Raw genomic sequence first — 18,481 nt, 5'->3', positions numbered from 1 at the left:
GCAGGCGCGCGCAAGTGGGAATTGTTGGCGTTGTAGTCCGAGTGGATCAGTTCTGCAACTGCAGCTTCACAATAAGAATTTCACGTTTATCAACAACAAAAAAACTACAACCCCCTTAATCACAGTGAGGAGCCCCAACGTTAGTGAAAAATATGGTCATTGTAGGCTATTTACACATCGGTGATACTAAATTTGTTATTAACCAGTAGGCTGTCTTAAACCATATGGGTTGCAGACGCACCTGCCTGCACATTTCATAGGCTATTGAATGTGCAATGCATGTTGGTGGTGATTTAATTTAATATAGATTTTCAACCTAACCATTTAATTAAATGCTGGATGCATATTCTGAAAATGTGGCACATTTTCCCAGAACGTTTCCCTTTACCTACTGATATGTAGGTCAAACTATATCTATTCATGATTCACATGTTTTGCATATGCACCCATTGTCCTTGACAAATTGGTTGGCATCCCTGTGAGCACACTGTCAATGAAATGTCCTGTCAGGCATAATTAACTAGTCAGGACAATGTGTTCCCTTGCCCTGATGTGTGCAATGCAGCAGGCTTGGAATAATTTACATCCATTGTGGCATTTTATAAATCAATTGGTCTCAGATTATCTGAGATCCAGTCAAGGGGCTGTCATTTCAAGAGTATAATTGCTTCATACAATGGGAAAAACGCCACAACATGAACAATTTATAACTAATGCTTTGTATGACACAATCCCAAATTAGACTATCAAACATTTTACGATAGGCTATCTTTAATTTAATGATGAAACATGTATTCCAATGATGCAGAAAATATGGTAGCTGTCAAGATTGCACACCATAATTTCTTTCTCCCCAAAATTGTCAATAATATCCATAGCAGTTATTTCAAATGGAAAATAATGAGCTTGTCACACAAAATAATATTTATCACCTTACCCTCTGTTGTCTTTACAATGTGAATTGAGTTTGTTACAACAATAATTGAAATATTTTGAATATCCAATCCATTATCCATTTAGAAAATCCTGAGACTTACTATGTGAATTTTGATGCCATGTTAGAAGAATATAATCAGTTATGATGGAAAACATTGAACATAAAACCCCTATTTTATCCGGAAATAACAAAAGGTATTTTTGAGGCTTTGTTCTGAAAATCTTCACTAGGGATATGAAAAAGATTGTATAAGAAGATTATAGTGTCAAAAAAATTCCCTGCCCTCTTGATATTTTGAAAATCATAACACTCAATCGTAGGGTCAACATCCTTTTTCACCATTTGGTTCAGTAATCCTTAGAATTTCCATTGTCTTGCAGAAAGTTAATCAAACAGTATATTAACAAATAGTTTTTTCATTAATTGGACAAAATTGTTATAATGCATACACTTTTTATTTTGAAAGATAATTTTTGGGATACCATAGCGATTTTCAGAGGCGCATTCATACAAATCAATAACATTCCTAACTACATTAAGTTAATACATGGCTTTATGAATCAGTCATCTTATTCCAGTTAGCCTACTATTCATAATGCTATGTCATCAAGCACAGGAAAAATTAGTGAAATTCTAAAACCACAAACTATATCGATGTCATTGTCTTCAACATCACATTCAACAGAAAGAATCATCACGGAATAGCCTATATGACATAGTAGAATACAGATTTCATCAGTTCTGGCCAAAGATTTGAAGTTCAACAGTGGCATCAATACAACAAAAAGTGCTGTTCACAACAGGTTATCATCCACACACTAGACCTGAGACATAGTGCTATCAGGATTGACACGAATGTGCCGTGCACTTTTTCTCAAGTCCTGTAATTGCTTAGCAGGTTTCCCCACTCCTTCCTCAAACCTCTTTTCCACCACAGGGAGGACAGTATCGTGCAGGAAGGAGGCATTTTGGAGAATGAAGGCTTTCTTCTCTGCCTCCTGTTCACACCGCAGGCTGTAATCGACGTGCTGCACAGCCACAAGGATGATCTCCCTCAAGCTCTCCAGCAGGACCATGTGCAACTCTGGGAAGTAGAGCTTCAGCCCCTCCTCCAGGAAAACCATCATCTGTTTGGTGAAGGCCACGATGGTGTAGCTGAGGTTGACCCAGCAGTCATCTCCTGTATACTGATTGAAGCTGCTCATGCCACAGCTGCGCATTTCCTCCTTCAGCTTGGTCAGAGCCTCTGGAGTCATCAGGTTCATCTTCCTCCACATCTCCTCAGAGTTTCGGTGCTTGGTGGCCTCAATGATGATCTCCTTGTAGCTCTGCAGGGCTGCCTTGATGTCTTTCACCAGGAGGGACTGCAACGTGAAGGTGAGGTCCAGGCCAATTTCACTGAGCTGCTTGCAGTGCTCCTTGGCCACCTTGACACACTCAGCAGCAGTGGAGAGGCTCTCCTTGCTGTCAAACACCTGCCCACTGAAGGCATCCACAAACGTCTTCATGGATGAGCGCGACCAGACCACAAATGCAGAATAGCAGCCTGTGTTACCGGCAAAGTCCATCTCAAACTCTTTGGCCGTCTCCAGCAGGCTAGTGAAGAAGATGTTGCAGAGCTTGTGTATGTAGAGCAGAGTAGCCCCCTCAATGCGCAGCTGGCGGATAGCGGTCTGCACAGCAGCGGCTCGGTTCTTCAGGAAGAGCTCACAGGCCTTGGTGGACTGCCCCAGCCGGATTAACTGAGACACTGCCCGACGGGTCGCTTTAGGTCCCCCACGGAGGGAACGGTCAGGAGAGAGCTCAAACACCAGCACCTCCGTCAGCTGTCGGACACGCTCATCCACCTTCACTCTGAGCTCCTTCACCCTCGTATTGACAGGCTGGTCCTTCAGGTACTCGTTCAGCTTGTCCAGGAGGTCCACGGCACCTTCAAAGTCCCGTTGGGCAATGCACACGTCCAGGTCCTCGGGAAGCTCCTGGATCCACTCCAATCCCAGATCCACTGCCTCCTCTGAGTCAAAAGGGTTGGTCTCTTCGTCATCAAAAGGGTTGGTCGAGACCAAGACCTCTGGTCTCACAGGTGAATTGGGCAACTCTACCTCTTCCGTCTTATGTTTTTCCTTAGTCACTTTATTTTTCTTTGTCTCATCAAGGATCTCCAGCCACTCCTTTTTAATCTTGCTGTTCTCTGCCTGAAATATGCGGCTTTCGGGGAACATCAGGATTTTGAACATGTCCTTCATTGGGGGATGGTCTTTCACGTTGACGATTGCAAAGCTCTCCAGATCATACAGTGCATTGTATTTGTACTTCACTGTACCGTGGCGATTCGCTAACCAGGTGGCAATAAGAAGGCAGTCATTCATCAGGAAGGCATGCACTTTTTGAAGTTGTGCCATGTTGTCCACATCATATTCAACCAGGTCGCCATTGTACACTAAATACCTGCCTGGGGTGTCCATAATGTTTTTGCACCCCTCTACTTTCTCAAGCAGTGTAGTCAGCGTTCTCTGTTTCACTTCCTCTGTCTCTTTGGGGAATGCTGCAAGCATCTCCTTTGCCGTTTCATCCTTATCTGTTGAGAGCAAAGACTGGGTAATACTCTCCATGATACTCTTCTGCTCTGTCAAAATATGACTCAGTTGGTACATCTCACTCTCCAGGTACGAAATCTCTTTGGCAGTTTCGATGAACTGTCTGTAATTCTTGTAGACATTTTTCTTCAGGTTTTGAGCCGTTTCATCTGCTAGGGTCTGTATTTTTTGACGATGTTCCTGCAAATCTCTGTCGCCATCAGACTGTTGTGAGAGATGCTTGACATAATTTTGGGGGTCGAAATTAGCTGATTCCAATTGCTTGCGCAGTCTGTTCGCCTGGTCTGTCATCTCCAACGTTTTAAGGTATATTCTTCAGATTACAAACATGTGCTAGAACAATAATAATATACAGAAATAGGTGAGAACAACTGCTGACCAGTTTGTTCTTTTTTAAATTTTAGCTGCACAGTGCTAACAGTCAGGAAGAGGGAAATAGGTTAACACCCAAAACGTCACGAGACGTCCGGCGACTAGGTGGCCAACAAAATGTGTATTATGGTCAAAGACTTTCGATTATAATGGCAAGATAATCGAGTGACCGCTCTAACAATCGAAATACATGTCGTTAAAGATGGAAGGCAGACAGAAGGTTGTGAGATCAGGTGTAACCATTATAGCCAATAAGAGGGCAGATACTCACGTGTACAACAGGCACAACCCGATATAAATACGACACTCTTTTTGACCGCCATAAAAAATTCCTCACTTGGTCTTATTTTCGTGGACAGATTTTGGGCAGAGTAAACCCTCCCGCTTCTCCTCTCTGGTATGGTTTAAAAAATAAATGCATTGAATCAGAAAATACATGGTGTGCTCAGTCATCGAAGTTCTTTTGATATTGAGAGATCAAAATGACAGTCAATATTAGTTTAAAAGTTTTATTTTATTTCAGTGTAAGTGTTATGCAAAATCCCGAGTAAATGTTTAGTTGGACAACATTTATTCGCGAGTGCTACTGTAGCGTGTCATCACTAGTTACTTCAGCCACAAAGTCATAAACTCCGCCTATTTCTACAATTTATTTTTCTTGAAATGTGATTTTTAAACCTAACCATAACCTCAGCCACACTGCTAACTTCATGCCTAACCCTAAATTAATGTCTGTAAAAAAGAATATATATATATATATATGACTTTGTGGCTGTGGTAACTAGTGATATCTCAGTGGAGGACAACCTATCCCAGAATTCCCAAAAGCACCATAGACTGAAATTACACATATTTTGAACAAGCGAGAATTTTATGTAGTTTGTGCTGTTATCTACCTAAAAATTACCAACATTAATCTATATTTGACTTAAGCTGGATATTGAGGTAAGCTTACGTAGATAACAATAATATTTATCAGACCACGATGACAGTCATCTGAGTGTTGGTAAAGTAAAGCGCATTCATTAGCTAGCTAACGTTATATAGCTAGCTAGTTAACGTTATAGGTCAACGATATTTTAGTCAGTACTACCAATCTAACTCTACTATACTGAACAAAAATATAAACGCAACATGTAAAGTGTTGGTCCCATGTTTCATGAGCGGAAATAAAAAGATCCCCGACATTTTCCACACGCACAAAAATGTGAATTTTGTGCACAAATTTGTTTACATTCCTGATAGTGAGCATTTATCCTTTGCCAAGATAATCCATCTACCTGACAGGTGTGGCATATCAAGAAGCTAATTAAACAACATGATCATTACACAGGTGCACCTCGTGCTGGGGACAACTCTAAAATGTGCTGTTTTGTCACATCACAATGCCACAGACGTCTCAACTTTTGAGGAAGCATGCAATTGGCATGCTGACCGCAGGAATGTCCACCAGAGCTGTTGCCAGATAATTGAATGTACATTTGTCTACCATAAGACGCCTCCAATTTCGTTTTAGAGATTTTGGAAGTACTTCCAACCGGTCTCACAACCACAGACCACGTGTATGGGGTTGTGTGGGCAAGCAGTTTGTTGATGTCAACATTGTGAACAAGAGTGCCCCGTGGTGGTGGGGTTATGGTATGGGCAGGCATTAGCTACGGACAACGAACACAATTGCATTTTATCTATGGCAATTTGAATGAGATACCGTGACAAGCTCCTGAAGCCCATTGTCTTTCCATTCATCTTATGCCAGTACCTCATGTTTCAGCATAATAATGCACTGCCCCATGTTGCAAGGATCTGTACACAATTCCGGGAAGCTGAAAATGTCCCAGTTCTTCCATGTTCTGCGTACTTAACAGACATGTCACCCGTTGAGCATGTTTAGGATGCTCTGGATCGACATGTACAACAGCTTGTCCCAATTCCCAACAATATGTCAACTGGGCTCCCGAGTGGTGCAGCGGTCTAAGACACTGCATCTCAGTGCAAGAGGCGTCACTACAGTCCCTGGTTCGATTCCAGGCTGTATCACATCCGGCCGTGATTGGGATAGGGCGGAGCACAATTGGCCCAGCATCGTCCAGGTTTGGCCGGGGTAGGCCGTCGTTGTAAATAAGAATTTGTTCTTAACTGACTTGCCTAGTTAAATAAAGGTTTTAAAAAATCTATATAATATCCAGCAACTTCACACAGCCATTGAAGAGGAGTGGGACAACATTCCACAGGCCACAATCAACAGCCCGATCAACTCTATGCGAAAGAGATGTTTCGCACTGCATGATGCAAATGGTGGTCAATACCAGGTATGGACTGGTTTTCTGATCCACACCCCGAACTCTTTTTTTTAAGGTGTCTGTGACCAACAGATGCATATCTGTATTCCCAGTCATGTGAAATCCATAAATTAGGGCCTAATTAATTTATTTCAATTGAAGGATTTCCTTATATGAACTCTAACTCTATAAAATCTTTTGAAATTGTTGCATGTTGTGTTAATTTTTGTTCATTGTAGCTATCCATCTAACTTGAATTATCTTTTCAACACCAGTAGCTAGCTAGTTGAACAGGGACAAAGATGTTGTGCTTGCCATTCAGCTGCAGGAGCAGTTTGACTTCGAGGCATCCTCATACACACCAACTGATGATAACTATGGCTAAACCAGCAAAAAAATGAAAGTTGAGTCTAGCAGCAACGATGTCATTCCCTATTTATGTCCATCTTGACCCAAGTCCAGATGTGAGGGCAATGCTTCTGGAGTTCGATGACACGTTCTTCGGGGGAAAGCTCAGTGGTGTAGAAGTCAAATGGAGCCCCTGAATGATACTGTAAGTCTGAACGATTCACAGTGTTGTATCAACCATCTGATATGATAAATGTGTCTATGATTATATCTCATACATTAGATTAATGGCTGCCCATCAACTGTCAGAATTTAAAGCATGTGGGAACGTTGGCTGTCATGGCTATAACTGGTCAATGTGATTGTTTTCCTGTGGTTCATTTTTCATTATTCAAGATTGTATAAAGTCTCTTTATACAATCTTCAATTGTAGGTATGCAGGTGTGTGTTCTTACGAAGGAAGAGGTGGACTGTGTTTTATTCGACTCAGTGAGCCTTTACTGAAACTTAGACCCCTTTGGGATCTTGCACAGGTACTTTGACTAACCAACCTGAACCTTTTCAGATTGATGGCAATTGTATAAAATACAGTTGAAGTCGGAAGTTTATATACACCTAGGTTGGAGTCATTAAAACTTGTTTTTCAACCTCCACAAATTTCTTGTTAACAAACTATAGTTTTGGCAAGTTGGTTAGGACATCTACTTCGTGCATGACTCAAGTAATTTTTCCAACAATTGTTTATAGAAAGATTATTTCACTTCTAATTAACTATATCACAGTTCCAGTGGGTCAGAAGTTTACATACACTAAGTTGACTGTGCCTTTAAACAGCTTGGAAAATTCCAGAAAATTATGTCATGGCTTTAGAAGTCATGGCTTTAGAAGTGATAGTCTAATTGACATAATTTGAGTCAATTGGAGGTGTACCTCCCTTTGCTTGACTTCATGGGGAAATGAAGAGAAATCACCCAAGACCTCAGAAAAAAATTGTAGACCTCCACAAGTCTGGTTCGTCCTTGGGAGCAATTTCCAAACACTTGAAGGTACCACATTCAACTGTACAAACAATAGTACAGACGCGTTCTGTCTCCTAGAGATGAACGTACTTTGGTGCGAAAAGTGCATATCAAACCCAGAACAACAGCAAAGGACCTTGTGAAGATGCTGGTAGAAACAGGTACAAAATGATCTATATTGACACTAAATATCGAGTCCTATATCGACATAACCTGAAAGGCCACTCAGCAAGGAAGAAGTCACTGCTCCAAAACCACCATATAAAAGCCAGACTACAGTTTGCAACTGCACATGGGGACAAAGATCGTACTTTTTGGAGAAATGTCCTCTGGTCTGATGAAACAAAAAATTGAACTGTTTGGCCATAATGACCATCGTTATGTTTGGAGGTAAAAGGGGGAGGCTTGCAAGCCGAAGAACACCATCCCAACCGTGAAGCACGGGGGTGGCAGCATCATGTTGTGGGGGTGCTTTGCTGCAGGAGGGACTGGTGCACTTCACAAAATAGATGGCATCATGAGGTAGGATATTTATATGGATATATTGAAGCAACATCTCAAGACATCAGTCAGGAATGTAAAGCTTGGTCGCAATGGGTCATCCAAATGGGCAATGATCACAAGCATACTTCCAAAGTTGTTGCAAAATGGCTTAAGGACAACAAATTCAAGCTATTGGAGTGGCCATCACAAAGCCCTGACCTCAATCCTATAGACAATGTGTGGGCATAACCCGAAATGTTTGACCCAAGTTAAACAATTTAAAGGCAATGCTACCAAATACTAATTGAGTGTATGTGAACTTCTGACCCACTGGGAATGTGATGAAAGAAATAAAAGCTGAAATTAATAATTCTCTCTACTATTATTCTGACATTTCACATTCTTAAAATAAAGTGGTGATCCTAACTGACCTAAAACGGAATTTTTACTATGATTAAATGTCAGGAATTGGGAAAACTGAGTTTAAATGTAGTTGGCTATGTAAACATTCCCGACTTCAACTGTATAACGTAAGCAAAGTAGCTGATGTCATTTCTTCAGTATAACATAACATGGAAATACCCTGTTATTCCAGACACTTCTGCATGAGATAATCCATGCACTGCCCTTCGTGAGTTAGAACAACAGAGGTCATGATGGGCATGGACCTGAGTTCTGCAAGCACATGGAAAGAATCAACCAAGCCGCTGGAACTGAAATCGCAGTAAGTTATGCTCGGTGTCCCATCAATGTCAACTGTCAGTGTACTTTGTGTTAATATGTCTCTGAATCAACTGTGTTCCACCAGGTCTATCACACTTTCCATGATGAAGTGGATCTCTACTGTCCGCACTGGTGACGGTGTGATGGGCCCTGTCAGACTCGTAAGCCCTACTTTGGATATGTGAAGAGGGTAATGAACCGTGCCCCCTCAGCCCAAGACACATTGTGGGGGATCACCTACGCTCCTGTGGGGGCACCTATACAAAGGTCAAGTAGCCAGAGGGTTATGGAAAGAAAGTAAAAAAGACAGACAACAGCCAAGGCAAGAAGCCTACAGACAAGCCCACAAGCAAGTGCAAAGCTTCCAGCACATCTACTGCAGGTAATACATGTCTTTTAATCTTCTAATGAGTGCTGAGAGCAGTAATATTATTTGCAATTCAAAATATGGCTTTGTGAGACCCGGCCGCGACCGGGAGGTCCGTGGGGCGACGCACAATTGGCCTAGCGTCGCCCGGGTTAGGGGGGGCTTGGTCGGTAGGGGTGTCCTTGTCTCATCGCGCACCAGCGACTCCTGTGGCGGGCTGGGCGCAGTGTGCGGTAACCAAGGTGGCCAGGTGCACGGTGTTTCCTCCGGCGCATTGGTGCGGCTGGCTTCCGGGTTGGATGCGTGCTGTGTTAAGAAGCAGTGCGGCTTGGTTGGGTTGTGTATCGGAGGACGCATGACTTTCAACCTTCGTCTCTCCCGAGCCCGTACGGGAGTTGTAGCGATGAGACAAGATAGTAGCTACTACAACAATTGGATACCACGAAATTGGGGAGAAAAAGGCGTAAAATTAAAAATAAAAAAAAATATGGCTTTGTGAATGTGTCTTCGTGAATCTATGAACCCTATGTTTTGGTCTCAGGCTCTGGATTACAGGATATAAGGAATATCATTTCATTCAGTGACAAAGGTTTTTTGCTTGGAGGGAGTTCACAGCCACCATCATCAACTCAAAAACCTCTTGTCAACAGTCCTACAAAACCTCTCAATACTCCTGTGTCTCCCAGACCTGTACTGTCTCCTCCACCTCAGGCAACAGCTAAAGGAATCAACTCACCTGAACGGCCAGGTCTGATTATCCCACAGAAGAAGGGGAGCACCACAACTTACATAGCAGGGGGAGCCCATGGTTCCTTCAGAGGACAGAAATGACCAAAAATGTCAGCAAAACCAAGGCATTTTTAAACATCAATGGTTCACCTGCTAGGGTTTACAAACCCAACAGCACTGTGACCAAGCCACATAGTGACTCCTCAGATGCTTTAAAGACCAAACAAAGTTTTGTCCAAGGCCTTGTTAATGCCAAGTGGCTGGAAGTCTGGAACTGCAGCTAGTACTAGTACCTCCACGGTCTCAAAACCAGCAGCAGAGACCAAAAGGGCATCTTCATCTGTGGGTGGTTTGAACTTTGGGAAACCAGCCACAAACTGCCATTTCCTCAGATACCAGACAGCCATTTCTCTGGTGTTCCGGCCGCATCAAAACCTGGGTCCCCCGAGCCTTACCATTCCAACTATTTCGAAGGCCCTGAAAATCCTAGTAGAGTCAACATTCCAGTTTCTAGGAAGAGGCCTTGGGAAGACTAAACTTCTGCTCACATCTTTGACCATCAACGTCTAGGTGTACAACGGAGGACAAAGCAGCCCCTTCTGCTGTTCAGAACAGCACTGCCAGCTCTGCAAGCCTTAATGTGACCGTCAGCGGCCCAGTATGCCAAGCCAAGGTGCAATAGTCAATAATCAATGCACATTTAGATTCCTGTCTCTCATGAGAACGGAAACGTGAGCTGAAAGCCCAGCAACCATTTTATATTGCAAAACTTTTCACAAGTCTCAGCATAGGTGAAGTTTTAGAGTTTGTTTCCTTGAATTCAAAGCCAATTTTGCTTATAAGTTTAAATGTACTTTCTATCTCATGTAGGACTGCTGTAAGAGATACAGGTTTGAAGTTTTCCAGTTTGACTTTTGCTTGCATCTACTATGTCTTGTAGCCCATTGTTCAATTGTGAAATTCTAACTCAAACTATCCAAATGTTTTAGCGTTGGAAATGTCCTCTCTTAGGAAGAATTGATTTAATTGGTACCACTTCTACTTGATGGCTCAAGGCAATATTGATATGACATAGGCAATTTATATAGTTGCTGCGGTCTTGAATTTGAAATATGTCTGTCTGGTATGCTGATCTGGTATTATAACATTTCATACATGCTTGCTATTCACTGGTATGAATTTTATTTAAATAATAAAATGTTCTTACAATACCCTAAGTATCATCTGGCTGAATGTGCCTTTTCATAGTCCTCCTCAATGTCCGACTACAATGGTAGACTAATGGAAATCAATAAGAGTCTCAAGTACCCTTTCATCATATCACTAAACTAATTCAATTGAAACATAATTCTCGGACACATATTCTTCAATACCCATACATGCTCAGATGCTTTTGAATAGATTTCCTGCCTCCCCAAGGGTGTTGACCACCGATGAGAAATGTCTGTTGATTCACATTCAAAGAGTGCAGGATGGTTTCATGAGGATGTAACTAGACTGGCCAAGAGAGCAATGACAGTTTCCGTAAAGACAAACTTATTGTGCAATTTAATACCGATAGTGCTCTTTTCAAGTACAGTACTATTTGAGTCTGTGGTCTCACATGCATTGAGGAATGTTTATCCTAGAATAAAACCAAGGAATATGTTATTTAGGGAAGGAAAGTGCAGGGGCAGTGGGGTGAGCTAAATGTCATAGAAGAGAGGAAGGTAGCAGAGTTCAAGGAGTCAAAGACCAACAATAAGACCGGCAGCTGTGTCACAACTTCTGCTCCTCCTGACCTGCAAGATACTGAGAACAACCCAGACAATTAGCACAATGACAAATAAGTAGCATATTATTGATTTTAGGAAGAAAACAGACAAAAAAGAGCAGCGCTAAAATTAGTTGCACCCTGTTATCTCTACCCTGTATTTAATGTTTCCTCCGGGGTAAACTGACAATCCTTTCAGCTTGAGTGCAGTGAAAAGGCACCAGCACTCATGTTGATTATGAAGGCTGTATGGGGTAGTCACTAACTGTCCTTGTCTTGACTACACAATTTAAAAACTAATTTTGAGTTCATTTCAACTCATATTGATGCAATGCCAATTCATATAAAATAATCTGTTTTAACTGAGGGAATACATGCATTCTTTAGTTTTTCACATTTAAAATGACGCATGTCAGTTGTTGAGACCTTGCTTTTTCAATTACATCTGCCATTTTTTAGGTCCTATGTGCCTCTGTGGGTTGGGCTTCATCTCTTTGTTGAGGGTCTGTTGTTAGTGAAGAAGGACCATGGATGGACAGCCCACCATCTGTCCTTCATACTGACACCTTTGTTCTGCAGACACATACTTGTCATGATGACCTCACCCACACTCAGTAATGCCTGTTGTACTATTCTCAGTCAATGGTATTCATGTTGCACATGTCAAGTTTGTTTCTTTTCCAAGTGTTCCTTTATCCTAAAGAAAATAAGCTTGAGAACTTTAATTTGATAAAATGTTGAATGATGGCTATTTGGTTCATTATAACTGTCTTCATAATAAATCATTCCACTTAATGTAGAGCTGTTATTTACTTCAGGAATAATGCCGCGTTCATGCGCTAGTCTGAACTAGGAAATTCGGACACTTCCGACTTGCTAACTGGTTGAATGCGGCACGTGTAACGACAACCAGCTTGTAAATCGTACTTTTCCAGGTTTCCTAGTTCCGACTAGTACTTGAACGTGGCATACACCGCATGGATTAGATAGGACCGTCACTCGAACGAACGAAAAACACTGGTATTAGGTTATGAATATTCAACCTCCCTTTCCTGTCCGTCACTGCGGGTAACGCCCAATCAGCCTCGAACTGTGTTAAAGGGACAGGAAGTGCGAGTTAGCCAGAGCTCGAAAGGAGAAGATTACTGTTGTCTGGTGTCAACTGTTACTGGTGTCAACGGCTGTTGCCTGTTGTTTGTCGGAGATGTGCTTTTCATTCCCGAATGTGGTGATTTATAACGACTAAAATTGAAAGTACTATATTTGTTTGAGTGAGAGGGAAAAAAAAGTTTAACGATGAACGGTAAATCTGCGAATGGCACAGCGGGCGGAACACTGGCCTCCATTGAGGGGCTACCCCCACTGCCAAAGAGCCTAAGCGGCTTGCTGAATTCAAGCGGCGGGTCTTGGAGAGAGATGGAGAGGATGTATGCAAAGAAAACCATGATCCAAGACGACCTTAGCCGTGGGCGAAACAATTCCGACAATCTGCTTGCAAATAAACCGGCCAATCTTGATGCGGCTTTAGCACTCCTCCGAAAAGAAATGGTAAGAAGTGAAGGGGAGGTGAACAATATATGATCGCAAACAGAATCGTGGGGGGTTCCTTTTTATGAGGTGAAGTGAGAGTAACAGCTGTTCTGACAGAATCAAGAAATCACTTCGTTACTGTTAATTACTTCATGGTCTAATTAGTATCCTAGCTCTTATGGTCGGCGTTAACACGTAAACCAACAATTTTACACTGGCAGTTGCCAATGTATGTGTTTTAACATTTGCTAGTAACGGTGCCACAACAATGACACATTTATACATTGTTGCTTGTAGAATTTGATAGCCTACATTTATACCATGGCAGTTCTGCCAGTTTGGTTTCATTTGAAAGCCTACACAAGCTATACTCCATTGATTTGTGTGAAGAGGATTAGGAGTATCTCTTTGAAAGTTTACAAATCAAACTTTTTCAGCCTCACTGTAGGCCTATCCTCCGTTGGGATTAATATTTGAACCCATAAATATTTCTGCTTAATTGAGAGAGAAAATTCTAGTTAAAGTCATGAAGCACCTCTGCCAACGTTTGTCTAATTGCTAACGGTTAGGCATAAGTATAGTATCAAGCACCTGTTTGGGAGATCTTAAAATAATTCTGGGGTCATTTTTATCTTTCCAGGTGGGATTGCGTCAGCAGGATATGTCGTTGCTGTGTCAGCTCTGGTCCCTCCATGAGTCAATCCAAGAGTACAAAGGCAGTTGCCAGGATCTCAGCGCCGGGCATGGGATAGAGAACGGCTACTTTGACGAAGATGATGAATACTACCAGGAGACCAGCACAACACCAACTGACCAACCGGAGGGAAGTGAGGCAACATCTCCCAAAAATGGGACAAGCAAGGATTCCTGGCTACAAGACTCTTTTCACATCACCATTTGAGTGACCCAAGAGCTGAGCTGTTTGCTCCTTAGCTTGACTCTACACGTTTGAGGCAATACGCTTTTTATAAAGAGCTGTGCCATGCATTGAGTTTTGCTGGCTTATAGTCCTTTTTCAGCAGACTTTTTTTCATATAAATATATACAGAAATTAATTATTTATTATAAATGTTTTTTCCCTTATTACTATGGACATTTAGTTTTCTATGATTGGGTTGTATGTACTTCCAAGCTCCTTGTCATCTTCACAATGTTTACAGGATTGAAATCCCAGACACTGGGACAGTCTTGATAAACAAAATGGATGGGATTCCTGCCCCTGCAATCAGGGGAGGATATCAACTTTTAGATGGCATGTAGTGGCAGCTGTGACTGGTTTGTGTTGCATAGGCTGGAGAAAAGTATAAAATGCTGGAAATTGCTTACTTCTGGAAGGGTTTAAAAAAACAGGGGTAAAGCATGTGCTTCTCAGAAGCCCTGTTTATGGTGTGCAGACGCCAGACTGTGCTTCCTTTCATAATGTGCTGTGGCTCCATACCTTTTCAGTTAATAGTTCAATGAGACTGGGAAGTCTGCATTGTTGAATTAAGTACAGTTGCTTCCATAAACCTTGTTTTCAATTAACTCAATACAGGGTACCCATTACGAAGTCAAAGTATGTTGACCCCACCAGGACATGCATTTAGTGCACGTATGGCAATGTTGACTAGTCTCCCATAGCCAACTGACCCCTATCTTGAGTTTCTATGCGCACTCAACATTTAATTGCATAGACTGTATCTAAATGATTTAAGCTAGAAATGCATTCTTTAACTTTGACAATTTTGTGTGTAAACTGGTCCACAATTCATGTGCTTCTGGTACGTAAACCAAAGAGTATATTTTATGCTCGTTTGCTGAAATGTATTGGGTTTTTAGGAATGATACTGTAAAATGCAATGCTCTTCCTGATGCATCTAGTCTGTTTACTCTCCGAACAATATATCAAGAATGTTTTATAATACAGGTGTTTGATCTGTTATGTATGTTTTCTTCACTGATTTAATGCAATTGAACAATATACACATCAGAGGACGATTGGAGGTCATTAACAGCATGCTTTCAAAATGGGGAGTTGAAAGAATGTTCACGGTACCTTCTATGCCTCAATGTGAGTGATCATGTACTGAATTTTCTACCTCCAGCTTCACTGTAAATGTATATTACCGCCACCAGCCGCAAATTGAAAACCTGTATTTAAACAGAATACTTAATCTCCATTTAGTGCCTTTTTTGGTCTCAGACCTTGGTTATTGTTGTCTGTCCCTTCAACTCATAGCACTTTCCTCAACCTGGTCATGTCTTTTTGACAGTCTCATGGCAAACATGTTGTGCACCGCATACTGTAACTCCAGTTACTAGTTCAATTCCCACCTAAAAGGAAACCTTATGTTCACCAGTGTCAATAATCCAAATATGAAATGTACATGAGCATCCTGATTAGTTTATTTTTCATGTGGCAATATCCAGATGGATATTGTCTTGATTTCATCCAATCAGAAAGCTGTGTTCTTGTACCACAGTTCATCTCAAGTTGTTGCCTCTGAATCCAAATCTACAGACCTAAAGGAGTCAATATAGGCCTCAAGCCAAGAAAATTAAACATTGATATCAGTCTAGTGGCAAGGTCAAGGTAGATGAATCTGTCATCAAAGGAATAATATATGAATTTCATTTATGAATCTGTGGAGGATTTAAAAATATATTGTGTTCCCTCAGATACAAAACTCAGTGTATTTTGTATCTATTCCTCATGTTTGTTATTTTTCAGCGAATGACCATACTACTGTTTTTGGAAGATTGTTATTATGCTCATGTGATAGCTATACTTATGGATTTAATAAAATGACTTGATACTCCGATTTGTGTGTTATTCCTGCATGAAACTCATTCAATGAGGCAACTGAACACAACTGTCTACTGTGTAGCTCTAAAATTAGCTTTGGCTTTACGGGTCAGCACTCACCACTTTTATAGTGTATTGATCAACCTTAGATCATTGCACTTCCTGAGAGTGAATTTAAATAGTTTAGTTTTATAGCTGCTATAGAGACATCCTTTGTGTTTTGGAGAATTGTTCACTACAACTTATGCTGTTCATTTTAAAAATAAATCTCTTGTTCAAAAGAGGCATCCCTGAAGTTGCTATATCATTTATATCTAAACTCATGAAAAAAAAAGAAGTGACTCTTTTTCAGGACCCTGTCTTTCAAAGATCATTTGTAAAAATCCAAATAACTTCACAGATCTTCATTGTAAAGAGTTTACACACTGTTTCCCATGCTTGTTCAATGAACCATAAACAATTAATGAACATGCACCTGTGGAACGGTTGTTAAGACACTTAACAGCTTACAGACGGTAGGCAATTAAGGTCACAGTTATGAAAACTTAGGACACTAAAGAGGCCTTTCTGCTGACTCTGAAAAATACAAAAGAAAGATGCCCAGGGTCCCTGCTCATCTGCGTGAACGTGCCTTAGGCATGATGCAAGGAGGCATGAGGACTGCAGATGTGGCCAGGGCAATAAATAGCAATGTCCGTACTGTGAGATCCCTAAGACAGCGCTACAGGGAGACAGGACGGAGCTGGTCGTCCACGCAGTGGCAGACCACATGTAAAAACAACTGCACAGGATCGGTATATCCGAACAACAACTGCCCGAGTTACACCAGGAACGCATAATCACTCCATCAGTGCTCAGACTGTCCGCAATAGGCTAAGAGAGGCTGGACTGAGGGCTTGTAGGCCTGTTGTAAGGCAGGTCCTCACCAGACATCACCGGCAACAATGTCGCCTATGGGCACAAGCCCACCATCGCTGGACAAGACAGGACTGGCAAAAAGTGCTCTTCACTGATGAGTCGCGGTTCTGTCTCACCAGGGGTGATGGTCGGATTCGCGTTTATCAACGAAGGAATGAGCGTTACACCGAGGCCTGTACTCTGGAGCGGGATCGATTTGGAGGTGGTGGGTCCATCATGGTCTGGAGCGGTGTGTCACAGCATCATCGGTCTGAGTTTGTTGTCATTGCAGGCAATCTCAATGCTGTGCGTTACAGGGAAGACATCCTCCTCCCTCATGTGGTACCCTTCCTGCAGGCTCCATACTGCTCGTTCTATGCTTGATTTCCTGCAAGACAGGAATGTCAGTGTTCTGCCATGGCCAGCGAAGAGCCCGGATCTCAATCCCATTGAGCACATCTGGAACCTGTTGGATCAGAGTGTGAGGGCTAGGGCCATTCCCCCCAGAAATGTCCGGAAGAGTGGGGTAACATCTCACAGCAAGAACTGGCAAATCTGGTGCAGTCCATGAGGAGATGCACTGCAGTACTTAATGCAGCTGTTGGCCACACCAGTTACTGACTGTTACTTTTTATTTTTACTCCCCCTTTTGTTCAGGGACACATTATTCCATTTTTGTTAGTCACATGTCTGTGGAACTTGTTCAGTTCATGCCTCAGTTGTTCAATCTTGTTATGTTCATTCAAATATTTACACGTTAAGTTTGCTGAAAATAAATGCAGTTGACAGTGAGAGGATGTTTATTTTTTGCTGAGTTTATATGTACAGCTGAAGGTAACATTGTTATTATCTCATACTGAAAACTAAGAAGCAAAGCTTCTGGAATTTGCAGTTTAGGTGAAGTAGAGAGCTATTGCACAATATGGCTATGTAAGTGTTTTCTTATCAGGTCAAGGCTCCGTAGACAAGTCATGTGATCAACACTGGTGGACCCTCAGATAGTTACCCTGTTACTGTATCTTCTCACAGACAGAGAGCAACGGTCAACCATCGTTATAAAGCAACCAATCCGGCTGGGCAGCTAAAATTAAGGCAGATCTGAATGAATCCCCTCTTCACACACTCACACTTCATACACCAGCGTGTGTCCCTTAGAGTACAATATGAGCTACTTGTATTCAAAGGAGAAGTAGGGGTAAATATTGACTAGCATGAAGTAACCCTTTTAGCAGTGGTGGAAAAAGGACCCAGTTTTCCTACTTGAGTAAAAGTAAAGATACCCTAATTGAAAATGACTCAAGTAAAAGTCACTCAGTAAAATCCTACTTGAGTAAAAGTTTTAAAGTATTTGGTTTTAAATATATTTAAGTATCAAAAGTAAATGTAATTGCTCAAATATACTTAAGTATCAAAAGTAAAAGTATAAATCATTTCAAATTCCTTATATTAAGTAAACCAGACAGCACCATTTCTTATTTTTTAAAGTTACGGATAGCCAGGGTCACGCTCCAACAGTCAGACATAATTTACAAACTAAGCATTTTTGTTTAGTGAGTCCGCCAGATCAGAGGCAGTAGGGATGACCAGGGATGTTCTCTTGATAAGTGTGTGAATTAAACCATTTTCCTGTCCTGCTAAGCATTCAAAATGTATCAAGTACTT

General features: G+C 41.6%; 3 protein-coding genes across 3 annotated transcripts; 2 read left to right on the top strand and 1 right to left on the bottom strand.

Moving 5' to 3' along the window:
- Positions 1-1,373: 1,373 nt before the first annotated feature.
- exoc8 (exocyst complex component 8) lies at positions 1,374-3,825 on the bottom strand. The gene has a single exon (XM_021611961.3). It carries the CDS (start codon positions 3,823-3,825, stop codon positions 1,756-1,758), a length of 2,070 nt encoding a protein of 689 aa, XP_021467636.3. The 3' UTR covers positions 1,374-1,755.
- A 2,367-nt stretch (positions 3,826-6,192) lies between these two features.
- On the top strand, positions 6,193-11,071 carry LOC110529207 (DNA-dependent metalloprotease SPRTN). Its single transcript, XM_090183041.1, is given in 8 exon segments — positions 6,193-6,215; positions 6,480-6,620; positions 6,622-6,738; positions 6,967-7,066; positions 8,631-8,759; positions 8,844-8,985; positions 8,988-9,140; positions 9,667-11,071. Coding segments are annotated over 8 exon segments (1,095 nt in total). The 3' UTR covers positions 9,957-11,071.
- A 1,617-nt stretch (positions 11,072-12,688) lies between these two features.
- On the top strand, positions 12,689-15,936 carry fam89a (family with sequence similarity 89 member A). Its single transcript, XM_021611960.3, has 2 exons — positions 12,689-13,155; positions 13,778-15,936. The coding sequence occupies exons 1-2, from the start codon at positions 12,904-12,906 to the stop codon at positions 14,036-14,038; spliced, it is 513 nt and encodes a 170-aa protein (XP_021467635.1). The 5' UTR covers positions 12,689-12,903; the 3' UTR covers positions 14,039-15,936.
- Positions 15,937-18,481: the final 2,545 nt, after the last annotated feature.

This window comes from Oncorhynchus mykiss, chromosome 8 (genome assembly GCF_057628025.1).
Source record: "Oncorhynchus mykiss isolate SJ-2025 chromosome 8, ASM5762802v1, whole genome shotgun sequence".
NCBI lineage: Eukaryota > Metazoa > Chordata > Actinopteri > Salmoniformes > Salmonidae > Oncorhynchus > Oncorhynchus mykiss.
This window is presented reverse-complemented; position numbering and strand designations above follow the sequence as displayed.